We start from the raw sequence: 20,653 nt of genomic DNA on the forward strand, positions 1-20,653 counted from the left end.
TCGCCCTCTCTCACACGGACTCGTGGCTCTGCAAGTTTTCATTACATTGTCTTTTTCAGTAACATCACTCATTCTGTATTTTCAGTACTCTCATAACTTCGGAGTTTTGTTTTAAACTCACTGAAAGTTATGTCATCATTTGTCTGTGTGATGTGCATGACAAATGGCTTGTATGAATCTGGTAGCCTTTTTACTACCATGGCTCTTTGGAGACCGTCACTTATCTGTTCGTCGGCTCTTCTCAATGACGTGAAAATAGTCTCTGCTCGGATGATATAATTGGTGACTGTCTCAATACTTGCCATGTGGAGTGAGGAAAGTTCACAATACAAACTCACAACGCGGGGTTTGTCTTTTCCTGCGTAATGTTCACAGAGAATCTCCAGCACTTTTCTTCTGTTTCGCTTTGTGTCCCTCATTATCAGTGACAAGCTCTTGTTGTCAAGACACTGCACCAACTCTGCATATGGCTCTCCATTCGTTCTTTCAACCTCATGGAGGGCTTCTTCATCCTCGTCATCTATGTTTGGCTCCTCCAGGATAACATTTCTGAGGTCGCGCAACACCATGTGCGCCAGGAACCTTGTTTCCCTTAGTTCGTAATTTTTCTCATCCCCGTCGAATAAAACTCTGAACCACCTTTGGCCTGTTTGACTGGGCCCATAACCTGTAGCATTAGACATCTTTGCAACAATCTATCATGGTTGCAGTCACCAGCGTGGTAAATATTCACAGGAGAAAAAGTCAAATGGCTCCATCTTTCTTCTTAGCCCGGGAATGCGTGCGAACCGTTCGTGCACATTCGCAGCTACATCCGGGTCCATGTAGGCACACACATTTCAGCATGACGTCACCTATAAGGTCCCACAGTTGACAGTACATGTCAGAGCACAAAACCAACTAGGAAGTCAAAGGAAATGTCTGTAGCTCTCCGAGACAGGACTGTCTGAATTCACTATCTGGGGAAGGATACAGAAACATTTCTGCTGCTTTGAAGGTCCCAGTGAGCACAGTGGCCTCCATCATCCTTAAATGGAAGAAGTTTGGATCCACCGGGACTCTTCATAGAGTTGGCTGCTCGTCTAAATTGAGCGATCGGGGAAGAAGGGGCTTAGTCAAGGAGGTGACCAAGAACCCGATGGCCCTTTTTTCAGAGCTCCAGCATTCCTTTTTGGAACCTTCCAGAAGGACAACCATTTGCAGCAATCCACCAATCAGACCTATATGGTAGAGTGGCCAGGCGGAAGCCAATCCTTAGTAAAAGGCACATGACAGCCTGCTTGGAGTTTGCCAAAAGGCACCTGAAGGACTCTCAGACCATGAGAAACAAAATTCTCTTGTCTGATGAGACAAAGATTGAACTCTTTGGTGTGAATGCCAGGTGTCATGTTTGGAGGAAACCAGGCACTATCCCTACAGTGAAGCATGATGGTGGCAGCATCATGCTATGGGGATGTTTTTCAGTAGCAGGAAATGAGAGACGAGTCAGAAATGAGGTAAACATGAATGCAGAAATGTACAGAGACATCCTGGATGAAAACCTGCTCCAGAGTGCTCTTGACCTCAGACTTGGGCCCTAAGCAGACAGCCAATATATCAAAGGAGCGGCTTCAGGACAACTCTGTGAATGTCCTTAAGTGACCCAACCAGAGCCCACACCTGAATCCACACCAAAAGTATAGAGCAAAGTGCATCAGTACATATGTACACATATCTGATTTTTTTTTTTTTTTTTTAGTAAATTTACAAAAAAAATACGTTTAAAAACCTTGTCACATGTTGTCATTATGGGGTGTTGTGAGTACAATTTTGAGGGGGAAAATGAATTTACTGCATTTTGGAGTAAGACTGAAAAGTGCTGTGAATACTTTCCGGATGCACTGAAAATGGCAAAATGTTGCTTTCAAGAGTCTTCCTGCAAGTATCACTGAAGGGTTTAGATACAGTGCAGAGTAAGTCATTTCTTTGAAAAAAGGAGAAAAATGCAGTTTAAAGCTATAGGGACGTTCAAATTTCATAAAACTGAAAATAAAATAGTTTCTACCAAAATCCAAGCATTATAAGGTAGGTTATTTTTGTAACATGTTGCAAAATTACAGCTCATTATAATGAAGAAGACATATTTATCTGGGGTGAAATTGCAGAGTGAATATTGTCTTTTTCATCATCACCATCATGCAGACTAACTACTGAAGGAAGGGAGTGTGTGCATGCATGAGATTTTGAGATTACCTGTGACTAATCTTACATTAACTTCTGTAAGATATCTTGTAGATCACTTGCAAATCTGCCAGATGTTGGTCATAAAGCGCCTTGGGGCAACTGTTTGTTGTGATTTGGTGCTATATAAAAAAATTGATTGATTGATTGATTGATTGATTGATTGATAGCATCTGATTTCTTGAATTTCTCCCCCTCAGGTGTTGAAATTCTAACTTGTTTCCAGACAGCATGAATTTTGATCATATTGGCAACATAATATTATGAATCACTTATCTAAATGCTAAGGAATAAAATTATACTGGTGCCAAAGAAAATTATTTTTATGACTTAAATTTTAAGAAAACCCAGCAGCACTATACCTTTAACTGAAACTGACCTTTGTCACCATTCTTGCTGTTTTTATCCCATAACTCCATAGAATTCAGTCACAGATAGTCCAAACTATATATTTTTGGAATCTTTATGATCAGACAAATACTGTGGTATAGTTTTCAATATGATTGGAGCATCTTTTAATTTTGACCCCTGTGTAATTCTTCAATTGACCCCCGCTTGACCGCCGATTGAAAATTCAAGTGGCCAATCAGTTTTTTCAAAAGAGAAATGTCTAAAGAGTATTTGTGCTGAATTTGATGCATTTATCACTATTTGAATGATTGTTTCAGTTATCTGCTGCAGTAATTGTTTTTTCTCTGAATATGTAAAAGCTCAAAAAAAAGGATAAATCATTTATGAAAACACTTTTTGTGGGAAGTGATGGTCTAATGGTTAAGCATTGAGCTTCAGACCAGAGGATCCTTGGTTCAAACCCCACCCTGACTGGAAAATCATTGGGCAAGGTCCTTAATCCCCAAGTTGCTCCTGGTGTGTAGTGAGCGCCTTGAATGGCAGCACCCTGACGTGAGTGTGTTTGTGTGAATGGGTGAATGTGAGGCATCATTGTAAAGCACTTTGAGTATCTGATGCAGATTGAAAAGCGCTATTAATGCAGTCCACTTTTTTACCATTTACAGATTAGCAAATTGGGTTGGAGCCTGGAAATTTTTAAAGTGTTATAAAACTGGGTGTTTTTGGTTTTGGCACAGGTATACACTCAGAGTTCTCTTTTAGTTTCTGTTGTATTGGGGGGCGGGGTTGTGCTAGAAATGCTGTGATGAAGGTGTGTGAAGCAGGTTGTCGTTTGTTGCTGTGTTGTGGTGAAATGCTTCATGTTTCTGACAGAATTAGCAACATCTCTGAGCTGTTTCCTGTCCCAAACTTCCACCTCAGCAGTGGGGTGACCGGGGGGGGGAGACAAGATTATCTGGGAAATTAGCTTGTTCACTGGAGTATGACATGATCATCACCTCCCATTTCATACCTAACGCTCCGCGCTGAACAATGATCCGCTTAGCCACACGTTGTTACTAAGCAGCTGGCATTCTCTGCAAATCATCTTATTTACAAGTTGTCTCTGAGGCGGGGGCCGAGCCTGGAGGATAATGTCAACTTTCCTGTTCGCTTATCGACAGGCCGGCTTCTCCTAGTCATTTTGTAAGAGCGAGTTTTTCTGGACTCAACCTGCAGCTTTCAGTTTGTCCGCCCCATTACACACTGACCTTCAGACTGATGCCGACATCACACATCACACAAAGTGCAAAAACAAACTGATGCCTTCAGACACACAAACACATGCTTCTGCTGGACTTTCATTTTAACGCTGTCAAATTCAGTTCATTGCATTCATTTCCATAAAGTGGTCTACTTTTCTGGCCCTTTTTTCCATAATGCTGTTTGTCTAAAAGGGTGAATACTCGACTTTCCACACAGCTGTTAAAAGCCATCAGCAAATGCTACGCAATTTGTTTCCAAAAGGACTTTTAGACACAACATATTTGTGAAATTGGGCATCGGATTGCACCTGTTGGCTGTGATTAATGGGGCATGTATCATGCAGTCAATCAGTGAGTCCACAAAAGAAAAACTGCTGCATATTCAGCTCTGAAATCTTGGATTCCTGTAGATCAGAGATCATGTTGAACATAACCATTTGCAGTCATTCTTATATATATTAATTTAAGTATGAATGCTGCACAGTGAAACATGTCTGGGTTTGGTTGGGCATGCATGTGTAAAGTCAAACTTTCCGTAATGATCTTTATGCCCCCACTTAAAGTTGGCAGCGTTATGCGTTGGCAGCAGACTGCCATCTGTAAACTTTTCATTTCTGCACAATAGTTAAAAAGCACCTCATCTGACCACCATTTCTTGGTGGTGCTCTGGTTGAGGCTAGAGGAAGGTTTCTTTAAAAATAGCTATCATCCGTTATCCATTATAGCCACTACATACACATTGCCACATTGCTGACTTCCAGTTACCTGCGATAACTAAAGATGACCTTGTCTGATTAGAACCATTTCTGGTGGTGTATGGGGGAGTCAAGCAGAAGGTTCCTGATAAAAATGGGGGGGTCAATACTAGGGTTGGGTATCGATAACCGGTTCTTTTCAAGAATCATTAAGAAATTATTCGATCCATGGACATCAATAGCCTTTTTATCGGTCCTTCAGAGCGCCCGTTGTTTTTGAGGGTGTTTATCGGGAAAGCTATAATTTATCTACATTGATTGCAGACCCTGCAGTGGGTCTGTAATCAACCGCTTCTGTAACGGCTCCGCTTTGAAGCATGAAACAATGAAGCAGTGCTCCGACCCGCTGCTTCGTTGGTTCTCTGTTCATTGCTTTTCAGAAGCGACAAGTTCGCTTCTTAACCCCTCTCAAAGCCATTAAAAGATGTCAATCATGAGTCACTTTTGTGTAGATTAAAGTCAATAACTGCGACTCTTGTCTTGTTGCAGGCAAGAAACGACAATTATCCTCCGTTCCGTTTGTATCCCTCCAAACACTGCACCGCTCTCTGCCGATTCAAGTTAGAGTCCGGTCGGAATTAATAACTTCAAAACAAATCACCGTTTTAAATCAAATGACACCTCTTTCCAAACATTGTAATACAGACAACAAACCAAAACATTTTTGTTCTCCCAAAATGAGACCTCATCCGTGTTTTATGAATTACATCCTGACGTGCAGCGCAGCCCAGCTCAGAGGCTATATGTATGGAGTTGCATTTATATCATTAATATCTGAAAGTAAATGCTTTCGACAAAAACTACAGATTTTGTTTATTTCTATTTATTTCTATTTATGTCTAGGATCCAGTGACAATGTACAGATTTTATTGATTTTTGTTTATGTCCAGAGATCAAGGATCCAGTGACCAATTTCATATTTATTTACTTTAAGACTCAATAAAATGTTGTTGACATAGAAAACCTGTAAAGCCTACTTTTAGTAGACAAAAAAATTCACAGAAGGTATTGATAACGGAATCAATAAGGAATAGTCAGAAATAATAATAATCAGAACTGATAATGGCATTGATATTGATTAAATCTTATCAGTACCCATCCCTTGTCAATACACTGCAACATACCAATTATAAAGTAGCAATTTTTTCATTTCCAGTTTATTTTCAATTTATTTCAATAATACAGTGCCAAATCACAACAAAGCTGCCTCAAAGATCTTGCCAACCCCTAGAGCAAGTACACAGGTGAAAAACTCTCTCTGATGATGTTGAGGAAGAAACCTCAAGCAGACCAGACTCAGAGGGGTGACCCACTGCTTCGGCCATTCAAACAGTTATGAGGTTTTTACAAAGTTTTTACAAAGCTGAAGAAACAGATGCAGATGTTTAAAACACTTTCGAATGATTCACCTCCTTCAGACACACTGATATCAGAATTCTGCCATTCCTGAACACCACGGCCAACATGAAGATAAAGGACTTCAGTGAGTTTCCTAACAGGGAATCGAACTGTCGACTGCCTCTTCACAGACCTGCCCCTCTCACCTCCTTGCCACCACCACCTCCCTGTTTAATGACAATGACAGTGTTTCAGTCCACTGAGTCTTCCAGTTGACTCTTAAGCCCCCGTCATACATGCCAAGAATGTGCAGGAACCAGGCCGACACGGCAAATACAGCCATAATCAGATGCAGCCGGGAGGGAAAGAGGCGTGGTCAGCAGTGTCAGAACATAGCCACATTACCTCATCCACACCTGCATGATCACATCCAAAGCGTATGTAGGTAGATGACACAGGTAGATGACACAGACTGCCGTCAGATGGCCATAAAAGGCACTGAAGACTGCCTGATGTCCAAACGTCTGCATGGCAAACACGGAACAGGAGTGGGAGGGAGCGCTGTGTTCCTTCCTTTGCACAGTTCCTGCAGGTACTGAACATCAGAGTACAACCAACGTATGGACCGGACTCACGCCATATGTGTCCAAGCCGGCATCAGTGCGGTTACTCACTCAGTCAGGCAATCACACCGCTGCTCGTCCTCTCCTTCCCAGCACTACTGACCTCACGTGCGTGTGCATGCGTAGAGCAGGTGCTGGACTGATGACATGATCGCTGGGTGTGTGTGTGTGGTCATAACGGCTGAATAAACCGCTATGCGTGCACACATGTGCGCCGTTGTCAGCTACTGGACGCTGCTGGCAGTGGGCCATGCTGTCCCATGCATCAGACGCAGCCTTTCCTTTTGGCTCACTTCAGCAGCACAACGCAACTCTGTACACCGCGATGGTTGGATTATCACATGGGATTTATTTCTGCTGTGGTTGATTCCAACACACAGCAGCCAGCTGAGAGGATCATTTCAAATGCTGTTATGACACCGTCAGAATATGTAGATTGCGTTGAGATGATGCACAAACTGCACACAGATCGCTGTCAGATTTGCGTCCCATCTCAACGGTGCCAAGAGTGTTTTGAACATGTGCAACACACTTGGGACAGCCAAGCGAATGGGACCAAATATGTAGACTGCCCTGAGATGGCTCTCCATCCATCTTCAGACTGCACTTCAATACTTCCCGACTGTGGCTGAATGTGTCATTCTGATGCTATTCGGCCTCAATCGGCATATGTGTGGCGGGGGTATTAACACCTGCATTTGATCTTTCAGGGATCAGGATCAGGTCTGTGGTTTTCTTCTGTCAGACACAAAACCCAAACACCAGCACTCAGCCTGTTTATCATCTCATAATGTCTGTGATTGGTCCAAAGATACTTTATTAGAATTCATTAAAGGCCTCAGTCTGATATTGTTTGAAAAGTGTTTTGTTTTGGGTTTTTTAAAGCTCCAGACTGAAATCCAGTCTTAGTCTCTGTCTGTCTGTCTGTCTCTCTCTCTCTCTCTGTCTGTCTGCATGTCTGTCTGCCTCTGTCTCTCTGTCATGAAGTCAGACTGTTACAAATGAACCATCAAAAAACATCCCCTTCAAATTGTAAGCGGAAGCAGAATCAGATGGCGTGGACGGCGGTGATGTCAGTGTGTGAAATGCAGCGAAGGCCGTTTCCAGATTGGCTGTGTTGTTGGAGAACAGGTGATCCCACTCCATCTCCCACGCAGCTGCTTTCAAACTCATTCCCTCTGAGGTTGTTTTTGCCTCAGGCTGTTGGCAGAATTACTCAAAAACTTAACAACCTATTTTAATGAAACTCTGTGCAAATATTGGTTGTTAGAAAAGCAAAACAACATTTAATTTTAATGATGAGAGATTTTTAAGTGAAGCGCTAGCCGCTGTATGCAGAAATATTTTGTTCTGCAGATTTAAAAGACATCCTCAAGAATGTTTTCAGGACTTTTGGCCAAGAGGAGAAGAAACTCATCTATGGTGGTCAAATGTACATAATGACATGTTGAAAGTTGCAGATTACAGAACTTTTTAACGAGCTTCATCTTAAAAACGAATATTAGGGCCCCTTCAAACATAACACGATTGACGCCGACTAGTGCACGAAGGAGGAATTGCATGCCATTCATGAAAAATCGGAGCTGCCTCCAACACCTCGTACACCTGTCGCTACAATTATTCATGCACAACAGTGGCTGAAAGACAGAGAGTGCCCTGTGAGAGCCCATTTGATCCATCTTGTGGCAGGTGTCGGCCAAATTCCAGGTGGTCACCGACAGCAGCAGCTGTAGAGATGTCTGGTCCTGGACGTCACGGCTGGGGAACACGTACTGTGTTTTGACGGACATGGCATTACAACTGTCCACTGTGACATGCGTGTGTCTGCTTGCTGTCCGACGTGGACATAAATAAACACATATATTGCCGTTACAACAGGCTGCAGTGAGCGAGCGCACGGTGCACACATTGACAGGTTGTCCCAGGTGAAATGGACCGTCAGATCATGACAGGCAATCTGAATGTCATGTCATCCACGTGAGCTCTGTTCCACATGATGTTGTGTTTGTCTCGCACGAGTGTGCACAAAACTATCACCGGTGTGTTGTGCACTCCTGTGCAGCTGTGCGTCCCTCGCGACAGCAGGTGGAATATTGTGTGGTTCCCCATTTTGTATTTGGTTCACAGATTTTCTTCCGGTTTCTGTGTCTTTCGTGTTATGTGTGAAGGGGCCCTTAACTTTATTGCCGAAAACACTGAGCTGCTGTTTGTCATGCCCCTTCTCCACCCACATCAGTCCTGCAGATGGTGTGGGTGTGTCATAACAAACAGGCTGTTGGAGGCGTGTCTCATAGACCAAGTCCATATAAGTAAATCTGTTACATATGTCACAGATCACTAAAATGAGACATTTCACATCTAAATTAAATTTAAAGTAGAAGAACTTCTACATGGACAAACAAGAAAACTGCAACTTTAAAAGGCAATGAAAACAAATTTTACTATCATGATCTCCAATTCCAATGATGTTGGGACGTTGTGAAAAATGTAAATAAAAACAGAATACAATGATTTGCAAATCCTCCTCAACCTATATTCATTTGAATACACCGCAAAGACAAGATATTTAATGTTCAAAGTGCTAAACTTTATTGTTTTTGTGCAAAGATTTGCTCATTTTGAAATGGATGCCACCAACACATTTCAAAAAAGCTGGGACAGTGGTCTGTTTACCACTGTGTTACATCACCTTTCCTTCTAACAACACTCAATAAGCGTTTGGGAGCTGAGGACACTAACTGTTGAAGTTTTGTAGGTGGAATTCTTTCCTATTCTTGCTTGATCTATGTCTTCAGTTGTTCAACAGTCCAGGGTCTCCGTTGTCGTATTTTGCATTTCATAATGCGCCACACATTTTCAATGGGCGACAAGACTGGATTGCAGGCAGGCCAGTATAGTACCCGCACACTTTTACTACAAAGCCACACTGTTGTAACATGTGCAGAATGTGACTTGGCATTGTCTTGCTGAAATAAGTTGGGACGTCCCCGAAAACGATGTTGCTTGGATGGCAGCACGTGTTGCTCCAAAACCTGGATGTACCTTTCAGCATTGATGATGCCATCATAGATGTGTAAGTTGCCAATGCCATGGGCACTAACACACCCCCATACCATCACAAATGCTGGCTACTGAACTTTGCACTGGATTTCAAATGAGCTCGGGCCCAGAGAAGGCAGCAGCGTTTCTGGATGTTGTTGATGTATGGCTTTCACTTTGCATAGTAGAGTATTAACTACACTTGTAGATGTAGCGATGAACTGTGTTAACTGACAATGGTTTTCTGAAGTGTTCCTGAGTCCATGCGGTAAGATCATTTACACAATGATTCGGTTTTTAGTGCAGTGACAGCTGAGGAATCGTAGGTCACAGGCATTCAGTGTTGGTTTGCTGCTTACATGTCGAAGGTTCTCTAGATTCTCTGAATTGTCTGATTATATTATGGACTGTAGATGATAGAATCCTTAAATTCCCTGCAATTGAACATTAAGAAACATTGTTCTTAAACTGTTGGACTATTTTTTCATGCAGTTGTTCACACAGTGGTGATCCGCTCCCCATCTTTGCTTGTGAATGGCTGAGACTTTGGGGGATGCTCCTTTTATACCCAATCATGACAGTCACATGTTTCCAATTAGGTGTCTTTGAGCATTCATCAACTTTCCCAGTCTTTTATTGCCCATCCCAACTTTTTTGAAATGTGTTGCAGGCATCCATTTCAAAATGAGCAAATCTTTGCACGAAAACAAAAAAGTCTATCAGTTTGAACATTAAATATCTTATCTTTGTGGTATATTCAGTTGAATATAGGTTGAAGAGGATTTGCAAATCATTGTATTCTGTTTTTATTTACATTTTACACAACATCCCAACTTCACTGGAATTGGGGTTGTAATTGTAAATTTAAAACTCAGTATTTTGGTTAAAAAATATGAATTGATCTATCTTAATTATCTCTGAATACATTTTAAATTAACATGCCATCATTTGACTTAAGAATCAAAGTTTTGACATCACTGCAAACTACACTGATTTTTGCAACATATGTAATCCCTTTGAGCAGTTTGCCCTCTTGACATTCTGAGGATTTCCAACATCTTTTACAAGTTGTTGGACATGGTAGCTACTGATACTGTGAGTGCTGTGTGTAGTGGGGTTAGGGTCTCTGACTTCTTCTCCTACACTGTTCAGTGCTTGAGAATGTGTGCATGTTTGCGCACATTCTCTCCACATGCAAAACATTTTGCGATGACACTTCCAGGGGTCCGTAAAAATGCCTGTTTTTACAAATAAAAAAATGGAATATTTTACAAAAGCACATTTAAACACCAACACACGACAGACGTCACATTAACGTGTTGGTTTACATAATGAATGACTGAACCAATCAGTGTTTAGGAGAGGCAGCTTTACCCAGAATCCTTTGCGATCTGTCTCTTTGTTACAAAACCTCAGAATTAGTGCATTATTCAATATTAAAAGATCTATGTTATATTTTAACTTTGTACAAATGACAGAATTGACATTAATGGAGTTACTCTATCGGTATTAATGTTATTTATAAATCAACACCATAACTCAATATGACTTTATTTTTCAAGACTTCCGCACGACCAGAGCTTTGTAATTGATAGAGAGCTGGCTTTACGGCTGCTCTTAGGGTGCTGCTGTGCTGTAATTTCAAATTTATTCATTTATATAGCGCCAATTCACGACAAAATCGTCTCAAGGCGCTTCACAACATAAAAAACAATTAAAAATTTAAAACACAATAAAAACAACCATAAATGAAAGACAGCAGTAAAAGAATACAAGATTAAAAACACATCATAACACTAATGATAAAACAGGGAAAATAAATGAGTCTTTAAACGTGATTTAAAGGTCTCCACAGTGTCCGACTGCCGAATGTGTGCCGGCAGATCGTTCCACAGAGCAGACTTTTTATTCACCCTGGGAACACACAGAAGTCCTGCACCCTGAGAACGCAGGGCCCGAGCTGGTACATAGGGGCTTATCAAGTCAGCCAGATAGGGAGGTGCAAGTCCATGAACAATTTTATAAACTAAAATCAGTACTTTAAAATCCGATCTTGCAGAAACAGGAAGCCAGTGCAGGGACGCCAAGATTGGCGTAATGTGGTCAAACTTTCTGCTCCGTGTCAAAAGTCTGGCAGCAGCATTCTGAACCAATTGAAGACCCCTGATCCTGGACTGCGGTAAGCCAGAGAATAGAGCATTACAATAATAAACAAGTAATACAAGGTCTTGTAATAAACAAGACCTTCCAGCAGGGGCCGAATGTTGAAAGAAAAGGGTGGTCTCTGTGCTCAGACCGCTGTAGTAAACAAGAGCTACCAGCAGGGGCAGACTGTTGAAAGAAAAAAGTGTGGTCTTATTGTTTGGATTTGTTGTTATTTTTAATATTATTAGAAGCTATTAATTTTGTTTTACTAGTAGTTGTAAATGTGCCAGAGATAATATTGGAATTTATCTGTACCTTCGATACATTTTTGGGTGGTTTGTTTTATCTTTATCGAAGATAACTTTTCAGTTATCTGATTATCTGTTATCAAAGTTAATTTTTTGGTTATCTGTGCCCACCACTGACTGGGTGTTGGGTTGGGTTATGGAAACCAGCAGCTTAGGTACATTTATTGGCAAGGAAAGGTTTACTGATCTTGAATTTGCAAATGATGCTGTGATCTGGTTCCTCTGACTGCAGTACTTCAGATGCTCAGTGTGGATTCGGAGTGTGTTCATCAAGTATAAGATCTAGGCTTCAATGACTTTCATGAGAATGTATGTGTATGCAGTGAAAGTGTTGAACTTGTAAAGATATTCACTTATCTCAGCAGTTCAATTGTGTGCCTGGATCCTCTGTCTTTGAGATTAAAAGATGAGTGGAAAGAGCTTATGGAATCATGAGGTTGCTGGACAGAATCTTTATGGCACTGGTGCTTCCTGTCTTGCTTGTATGGTTATGAAACTTAAGGCAATGATTGAATGTCTTTGGTACCACATAGGTGTCTTCAGAGGATCTTTGTTTACCACTGGAATGACTTTGTGTCAAACATACATGCATTGTGATGGAACTCCAGCTTCACCTGGCTCTAACAGTTAGATGGCTATTTTTGAGAGGATGGAAGGACCAGTTGTCTATCAGGGTAGTTGTTATCCACAACCTAATACAGTTTCATAGCGTGGTGGATGTCTACAGCCCTAACTTGACCTTCTTAAACAGCAAGGAATAAACTAACCAATCCCACGCATTGACCTTCTGCCCAGATTTCTTTGGTCCAAAGCCCTGAAGTGTGAGCTCAGTAGGTGAACTCGGGCAGTGTCACCAGTAATGCTGGAGTTTCTTCAGACTGGCAGTGAAGAGGGAGTAAAGTTATTCATTTAATAGTTAAATTATATTCCAACCATCAAATCTGTGGTGATGACTTTGGAAACACTGAGCTCTCAGGTATAAGTGAATGAATGGAATTTCCTATCCTGAATGTGGAGACTCAAAGTCTGAGGCAAAGTGGGGTATTCTTTTGAATGGGAAGAATTCAGCATGGAGCCACTTGACCTTCATGATGACAGAAGTCAGCTTAGGTGGTTTGGGCTTCTGACAGGAGGTCTCCAAGCAGCTAAGTCTCACTGTTTTTTTTTTTTTTGTTTGTTTGTTTGTTTGTTTTGTTTTGGGTTTTTTTTTTTTTTTGTGCTCCCGTCATGAAAAGTGCCCCAAGTTCATGACACATTTTTTTTTTTACATTTTGTTATTTATAATCCTCCACTTCTCCTAACTCTAACCATAACCACAACGTTAGTGTCTACCCTCCGCTAACCCCAACCATAACTCCCCCAGACCCCTCCCCTGTCACCCCACATTTCATGCCCCCGTCACAAAATGAATTTGTGCCACCTCACAAAAAGTGCCCCATTTTTGTGCCCATGTCACAAACCCATAGATTAATGCACTTTTCATAATGCACAAACTGCCGTGAGGCTGGGTTGTCCCCAAGACATCTTCCTCTGGACACTTTCAAGCATATCTACATGGGAAATGTTGGCACATTTTGCAACCCTTTGGGAGAAGCTGGAGGGTGTGGAGTTGAGTACCTGGACGACCACAAGACCCAGACCCCAAAAAACCTGAGAAATGAATTGATGAACAGTCTTTTAGTTACATCTAGTATTTTTTCTTTGAATGTCTTCCTGTTGTTTATGTATCTCATGAATATGACATAGTATGTCATAACTCTGTATTTCATGATTCAATCAATTTTTTTATATAGCGCCAAATCACAACAAACAGTTGCCCCAAGGCGCTTTATATTGTAAGGCAAGGCCATACAATAATTATGTAAAACCCCAACGGTCAAAACGACCCCCTGTGAGCAAGCACTTGGCCACAGTGGGAAGGAAAAACTCCCCTTTAACAGGAAGAAACCTCCAGCAGAACCAGGCCCAGGGAGGGGCAGTCCTCCGCTGGGACTGGCCGGGGCCGAGGGAGAGAACCAGGAAAAAGACATGCTGTGGAGGGGAGCAGAGATCGATCACTAATGATTAAATGCAGAGTGGTGCATACAGAGCAAAAAGAGAAAGAAACAGTGCATCATGGGAACCCCCCAGCAGTCTACGTCTGTAGCAGCATAACTAAGGGATGGTTTAGCGTCACCTGATCCAGCCCTAACTATAAGCTTTAGCAAAAAGGAAAGTTTTAAGCCTAATCTTAAAAGTAGAGAGGGTGTCTGTCTCCCTGATCTGAATTGGGAGCTGGTTCCACAGGAGAGGAGCCTGAAAGCTGAAGGCTCTGCCTCCCATTCTACTCTTACAAACCCTAGGAACTACAAGTAAACCTGCAGTCTGAGAGCGAAGCGCTCTATTGGGGTGATATGGTACTATGAGGTCCCTAAGATAAGATGGGACCTGATTATTCAAAACCTTATAAGTAAGAAGAAGAATTTTAAATTCTATTCTAGAATTAACAGGAAGCCAATGAAGAGAGGCCAATATGGGTGAGATATGCTCTCTCCTTCTAGTCCCCGTCAGTACTCTAGCTGCAGCATTTTGAATTAACTGAAGGCTTTTTAGGGAACTTTTAGGACAACCTGATAATAATGAATTACAATAGTCCAGCCTAGAGGAAATAAATGCATGAATTAGTTTTTCAGCATCACTCTGAGACAAGACCTTTCTGATTTTAGAGATATTGCGTAAATGCAAAAAAGCATTCCTACATATTTGTTTAATATGCGCTTTGAATGACATATCCTGATCAAAAATGACTCCAAGATTTCTCACAGTATTACTAGAGGTCAGGGTAATGCCATCCAGAGTAAGGATCTGGTTAGACACCATGTTTCTAAGATTTGTGGGGCCAAGTACAATAACTTCAGATTTATCTGAGTTTAAAAATGATGACATTTACAAGTTGTAGATTTGATTTTCTGTGGGTTTCTTGTTGCTTTCAGTTGCTGTGTGTCTCACAAGGGCATCCACAGAAGACACCTCGTCCTTATGCATGCTTATCAGTGCTGCTTTGGTTCATCACCAGTGACCCTGAAGGACATTTTTGGGTGATGACTGAATGAATGAAAACCAAATGTCATTTACCATTATTCACGTTTTCATGAGTCATTAGCTGAGGTTGAACGCAGCCAGTAAGATCACCTCCACCGTCTCCACTGACTGTGCAGAGATGCTTTCTGAACTAGAAAAAAAATCCACTCAGTCGTGTTCAGCAACACGTCCCGTGGAACCCAACAACAGTCACGCAATGGAAACCTGTGGACCAACGCATTCATCAACACATGAGCAGCTGCTGGCTACAAAAACACACCTCAGAAAAATAAAGGAGGAGGACTAAAGGCAATGACAAGTCTGAGAGACACAGTCAGTCTGCTCACAACGTCACACACAGGACTCTGAAAGGATGGAACATCAGCACGCCATCTGTCTGTCTACCTACCTACCTACCTGTCTGTCTGTCTGTCTGCCTGTTTGTGTGTGTCTGCCTCCCTGCATGCTTTTGTTTTGTCACAAAAATGGGGAGCTTTTGGTGATGCTTTTTTATTATTTTACTATTTATAATTCTCGCCCTTCTCCTAACTCTAACTCTAACCATAACGTAAGAGTCTCCCTTCCCCGAACCATAACCTTAACCCCCCCCCCCCCCCCCCCGTCACCCTCCATTTCATGCCCTCGTCACAAAAAGCACCTCATTTTTGTGATGATATCACAAAGCCATTGATTAATTGACTTTTCCTAATGCCATCACGAACATCCATGAGACTGGGTTGTGTGTCTGCCTGCCTGTCTGTGTGTCTGTCTGTCTGCCTGTGTGCGTGTGTCTGCCTGTGTGTGTTTGCCTGTCTGCCTGTTGTTGATAGTTGTAGTATTCACTATTCTATGTCTGATTTTCTTAGCACTAACACTCTGACATAAATTAGAAAGTGATAGCAATAAAAATCAAGATAAACTTTGTGTTGTTTGTGTGTCTGTATAATGCTGGCTGATTTTAATCTCATCCACTTTACTGTGGGTGGTCAGTTAAATTTTATTCAGTCCAAATAAAACACAGGACATGTGGAATATTTTAATTTACAGAATGATGCAGCCATAAAATGTGTTGGAATGTTATATTTAGTGTGACCATCATATAGGTGCAAAGATGTGACAGATCCTGTTGTTAAAATAAATCTTTTGTAACTTCAAACATAAATTTTGTGGTCAAATGGTGATTTTAAAGTTCTTCCAAAATTTATTGCATCCTCAAAATAAAAACTAGTTTTTTGTTGTTGTTTTTTGTTTGTTTGTTTGTTGCACAATATGTTGTTGTTGTTGTTTTTTGTTTTGTTTTGTTTTTAAATGCACATTTAAATATTAATAAAGATGTGAATGTTTTATATTTTGGACAAACATAATTTGTGGATGTTGTTGAAAGTATGATTTGACAAGGCACACTGATACATTATCACAAACACAACTCATCAACTCCTCCAACAAGATACCTGCTGCCTTTTTCCTCTTCAGTACCACAAACTTCCACATTTCTCACTGTTGCATTAGTTTTCTTTAAACCTCTATTTCTGCAGACAATCTCAGCTTCCACTCAACTCTGCAAAGTCTCTCCAACAGGTCAAAGCAGAAGGGTCAGCACGCGCCACGACAAACTTTTTAGGAACACGGGAGAAGAAAAAAACGAGGTTCTCACCGAATCTCAGGACGTGTGGCATCCCGTGAGAAAATCCCACACAGTTCCACAGCAGCAGCAGCAGAAGCCTGGCGGTGCTCCTCATCCTGGCATTAAGTGTGATCACAGAGGAAACCTTCATGGTGCTTGTGTGGACACACGATTTTATTCCCTCAATCGGTATATTCCCGGGATCTCTAGTAGACTTTCACTCCTTTAACGTGAAGCAATTAAGACGGCTGCAGGATCACGGCATGATCACTACCGGCGAGCAGGGCAACGGTTTCCCCACGTCCATTTGGCGAAAGCACTGCGTGTCCGGCTCACTGCGCCAAGAAGAAGCAGCTCTCCGACTCAGCTGAGGAAGATGATGGTGAAGGCGGGGGAGGTGGAGGTATCGGGGCGTCCATGTTAGGCAGGGCACAGCTCGAAGAAATCCATTTACTGAAAGAGACACACACAGATTGGACACCGTTACCAAAGTGCGGTGCGCGCGGAGCGGCTGTGCCGGCGGCGCGAGCTCCTCCTGCCGCACCAGCGCGCAGCATGTGACGCGGAGCCGCCGCCACAACTGGATTTCAACCTCGCCCTTTGATCCGTGTCAGCTGGACAAACTGTCCCTCACTTCCTCCCGTGTGTCGCTTCGGTTCTGTGGCCGCTGCTAGCAGCGGAGCAGTTCAGCGCACAGCCGGACAGAAAAAAATGCCCCATGTGTGAGTGCGAACAGATCGCCCGTGTGATCGGAGCCGCTCGGGCTCCGGAACGCAAAGCTGTCAGCGCGCACTCCACATGACGAATAGGCTCCGCTCGCGCGCTCCTCTCCTCCAAATGAGCACTTTTTTATTCTCTTCTCTCCCTGTGAGAAGTGAGAAACCACACAAACATCCAATGCTGCTTTGTTGCGGATGTTTTTGTGTGTCGGCCTCACGCCGTTTGAAAGGAACAAATGTCAAACTTAAAGCTGTTTTTTATTATTTATTTATCTTTATTTTCACCACATGGACTGCGGCCTCTGTGCAAACCACCATACAGACCTCCCCGGAAAGGAAAACTCACCAGTTTTTACTCTCCCCTGTTTTAGATTCATTTTTATTTAAAAGAACATTCGGTCCATGTTGGTCTCCTAGGTTCATGTATTTAAAACACGCACGGCTTTTTCAGATCATTTCCAGCTGAATTCAGGCTGTGGTAATGTGATTTTTTTTTTAATATAAGAGCTTCAGTTCAGAACACGTCTGTTATTATTCCAGGAATCAACCTTCTGTATTCATTACGAGGAAACACTCTGCACTGCAAGACAAAGAAAAGCCTCTATATTTTCCAGATACAGATAACAGAAACATTTTTTCTGCTTCTTAATATTTTTACATTAACATTAAAAGGAAATAAATTGAGGCCACATGTGTTGGAATCAGGCTTTTTTTTTTAACAGCGATTAGGTTTCAGGACCATGGACAGCGTCTCCTCTGAGGCTCTCACTGATTCTTTATCAGCGGCCGTGTGCGTGTGTGCGTGCGTGATGACACCTTAAATATAATATCACTGCACCCACACATTAACATTCATTATGAACAACACCGACATAAAAGCTCAGAATAAAATCAAAATCATACTGACATGGAACAATACTGTGGATTTTCCCCCCAAGAAAGGCGCAGTGTTTTAATGCAATTTTTTGCATGAATTTTTATGAAATTATTTTCACCAACACGTCATCCTGAGCATCATGAATTAATTTGTGAATTACAAAATGTCCATCACTGTTTTATTTTTTGTTGTTTTTGTTTTGTTTTTTTATCATATCCACAAATTTCAAATAGAGTTGTTTTTTTCCCCTTCAACTCAGCTATCAGGTCGTCCTGTGCAGAGAGAATGTGCTGTAATAATTATAATTATTATAATTACATGTGTAAAACAGATCTTCTCGTCACGCCGCTCTTTGTCCTCGGGAAAAGTGTCTCCAAGCGGAGTGAGGTCCATCCAGCGGCGCGCCTGATGATAAAGTTGATTTTTAAAATTTGGGGGTTTAAACGCGCTGCTTCGGACGCACAGACGTTCACTCATAACGTCAGTCTCCTTAGGCTCTTTTCCTGGCACAGGGAGGCGGGCTCCAAAAGGTGACCATCAGGGTCTCCCGAGGTCGGGCAGAGACGCGGGAGGTCACGGCTCAGCCTGTCTTATTAAACCGTAAACCGAGCTGTTTCTGCACATTCTTCGTGCGTCCTGTGTGCGCGTGCCACAAGAAGCTTTGCCCCTAAAAACTCACCAACGAACTTCAGACCCGAGGGGCAACGTGCGTAACAGAGCACTGTGCGCGTTCTGGTGTTCGAAACGACAGAAACGCGCCTCTTTCCAAACGCACACGCTCGGCAGATGCGCGGGCACGAAATGAACAATAATGCAATGAAACGCGTAAAGAAATGCAAAGTGTGACAGAGTGGTCTTACCTTCTGGAACAAAGAGGAGCAGCACAAAGAAGTTGATTATTCAGTGGAGGAGCTGCCTTCTCCAACACTTGCATCTGGTTTGCGCTCTGCTCCGGCCGTAGGGGAGACACGCCTCCTGTCGGACGGTAGGGCGCACTGCTTAAAGCAACAGGGGAGCCGGCACCGGAGCGGGGGACTTACCAACACCGAGCCTGCAGCTTTTCCCGGCGGAGGAGGCTGGGCGTCAGCCCGGAAAAACGCACGATCCAATCGTCCAGTCGGCGCTGACACCCGCGCGCACGGCGGCACTGCGCTCCCTGTAGCGTCCCTGCAGGGGTGAGATGACAGAAAATCACTGAATAAATGTGGTGCGTCCCTTCTTCAACACTCAAATTGGATACTGTGGGTTTGAAACAACAACAACAACAATAATCCGTCATCTCTCCACAGACTGTGCTCCTGTGGCAGCTTGCTGGTTTTTAAAAAAAGTTTATGCAATTAATTGCATGCCATTGTTTGCCAGACTGATTTTTGTTCTCTCCAAAAGGTGGAGAGGAGGATCGGAGGCATGCAGCTGTCACCGGATTTAGAACAGATTCATATAAAATATGCTGGCTCTGTGCCAAACACTCACCCCTGAAATCCAACGCTTCGTATGTTCCAACAGTGTTCTGGGCCGTTTCAGTCAGTGCTGAGCACTGTCAGAATACAAAATCACAATATTTCCTCTTTAAAGTGTAATCTAGCAGGATGTCTGAATGTAACTGTATGTGGTGTTTGATTTGACATTTTCACACTGTTATAACATGATTACATCACCCTCATACCACCTACAAATCACATCAATGATTATTTCCTTATTTGCTTTATAGGACTTGTTCACTCATTCATTACTGTAAAGTGAAAGTCACACCAGTGTTCATAAGTAAACGCATGGATCAATCACAGCTTTGAGAGAAAAATCAAGTGTCACTGTTCTAAGGAAATAAGTCAACAGTTTATCCAAGCGGTTGGCACAGGGTCGGCACACATAGACACACACACTCACACCTAGAGTCAATTTAGAGTTACCAGTTCACCTAACTTGCATGTCTTTGGAAGTGGGAGGAAGTCCGAGCCCCCGGAGGGAATCCGTACAAATTCCACACAAAAAGGACCAAATCAGAAGCCACCCATGTCTAACAGCCCACTATATACAGAACTAAAAGTTATCCAGAATGTGCATTCCTCTACCAAGGTGTCCTATGTAATGACAGTTATGTCTTGGATCAAATTCAAAATAAAATTCCTCATTTTTATTTGTACATGATCCTTCTGCTCACCAAATTTCATCAAGACCCCCTCAACATTATGAGTTAAATGCTGCTGTGTACCAATCACCACAAAAACTGAACCACTTATTTCCCAGAACATTATCTATCTGCTCCATCATTGAAATCTTTTGATTGCTTTTTGAGTTATTCTGTTAACAGCCAAACAAACAGACAAAGCAAAAAAAAAAAAAAAAAAAT

At 42.3% G+C, this 20,653-nt stretch overlaps 1 protein-coding gene across 5 annotated transcripts in view; it reads right to left on the minus strand.

Annotated features, from left to right (window-relative positions):
- The window catches only part of LOC117513713 (glutamate receptor ionotropic, kainate 2), a 1,177,061-nt gene extending 1,157,747 nt beyond the window's left edge, over positions 1 to 19,314 (minus strand). For 2 of the 5 annotated variants that reach the window (XM_034173958.1, XM_034173959.1), the window contains exons 1-2: positions 19,164 to 19,314; positions 16,738 to 17,160 (exon numbers count right to left, since the gene is read on the minus strand). In XM_034173958.1, the coding sequence (XP_034029849.1) occupies positions 16,738 to 16,858 (121 nt within the window). In that variant the 5' untranslated portion in view covers positions 16,859 to 17,160; positions 19,164 to 19,314. Of the gene's footprint in view, positions 1 to 16,737; positions 17,161 to 18,015; positions 18,028 to 19,163 lie in introns of those variants that run through there. The other 3 variants (XM_034173955.1, XM_034173957.1, XM_034173956.1) reach the window with 3 other exon arrangements.
- Positions 19,315 to 20,653: the final 1,339 nt, after the last annotated feature.

This window comes from Thalassophryne amazonica, chromosome 7, assembly GCF_902500255.1.
Source record: "Thalassophryne amazonica chromosome 7, fThaAma1.1, whole genome shotgun sequence".
Lineage (NCBI taxonomy): Eukaryota > Metazoa > Chordata > Actinopteri > Batrachoidiformes > Batrachoididae > Thalassophryne > Thalassophryne amazonica.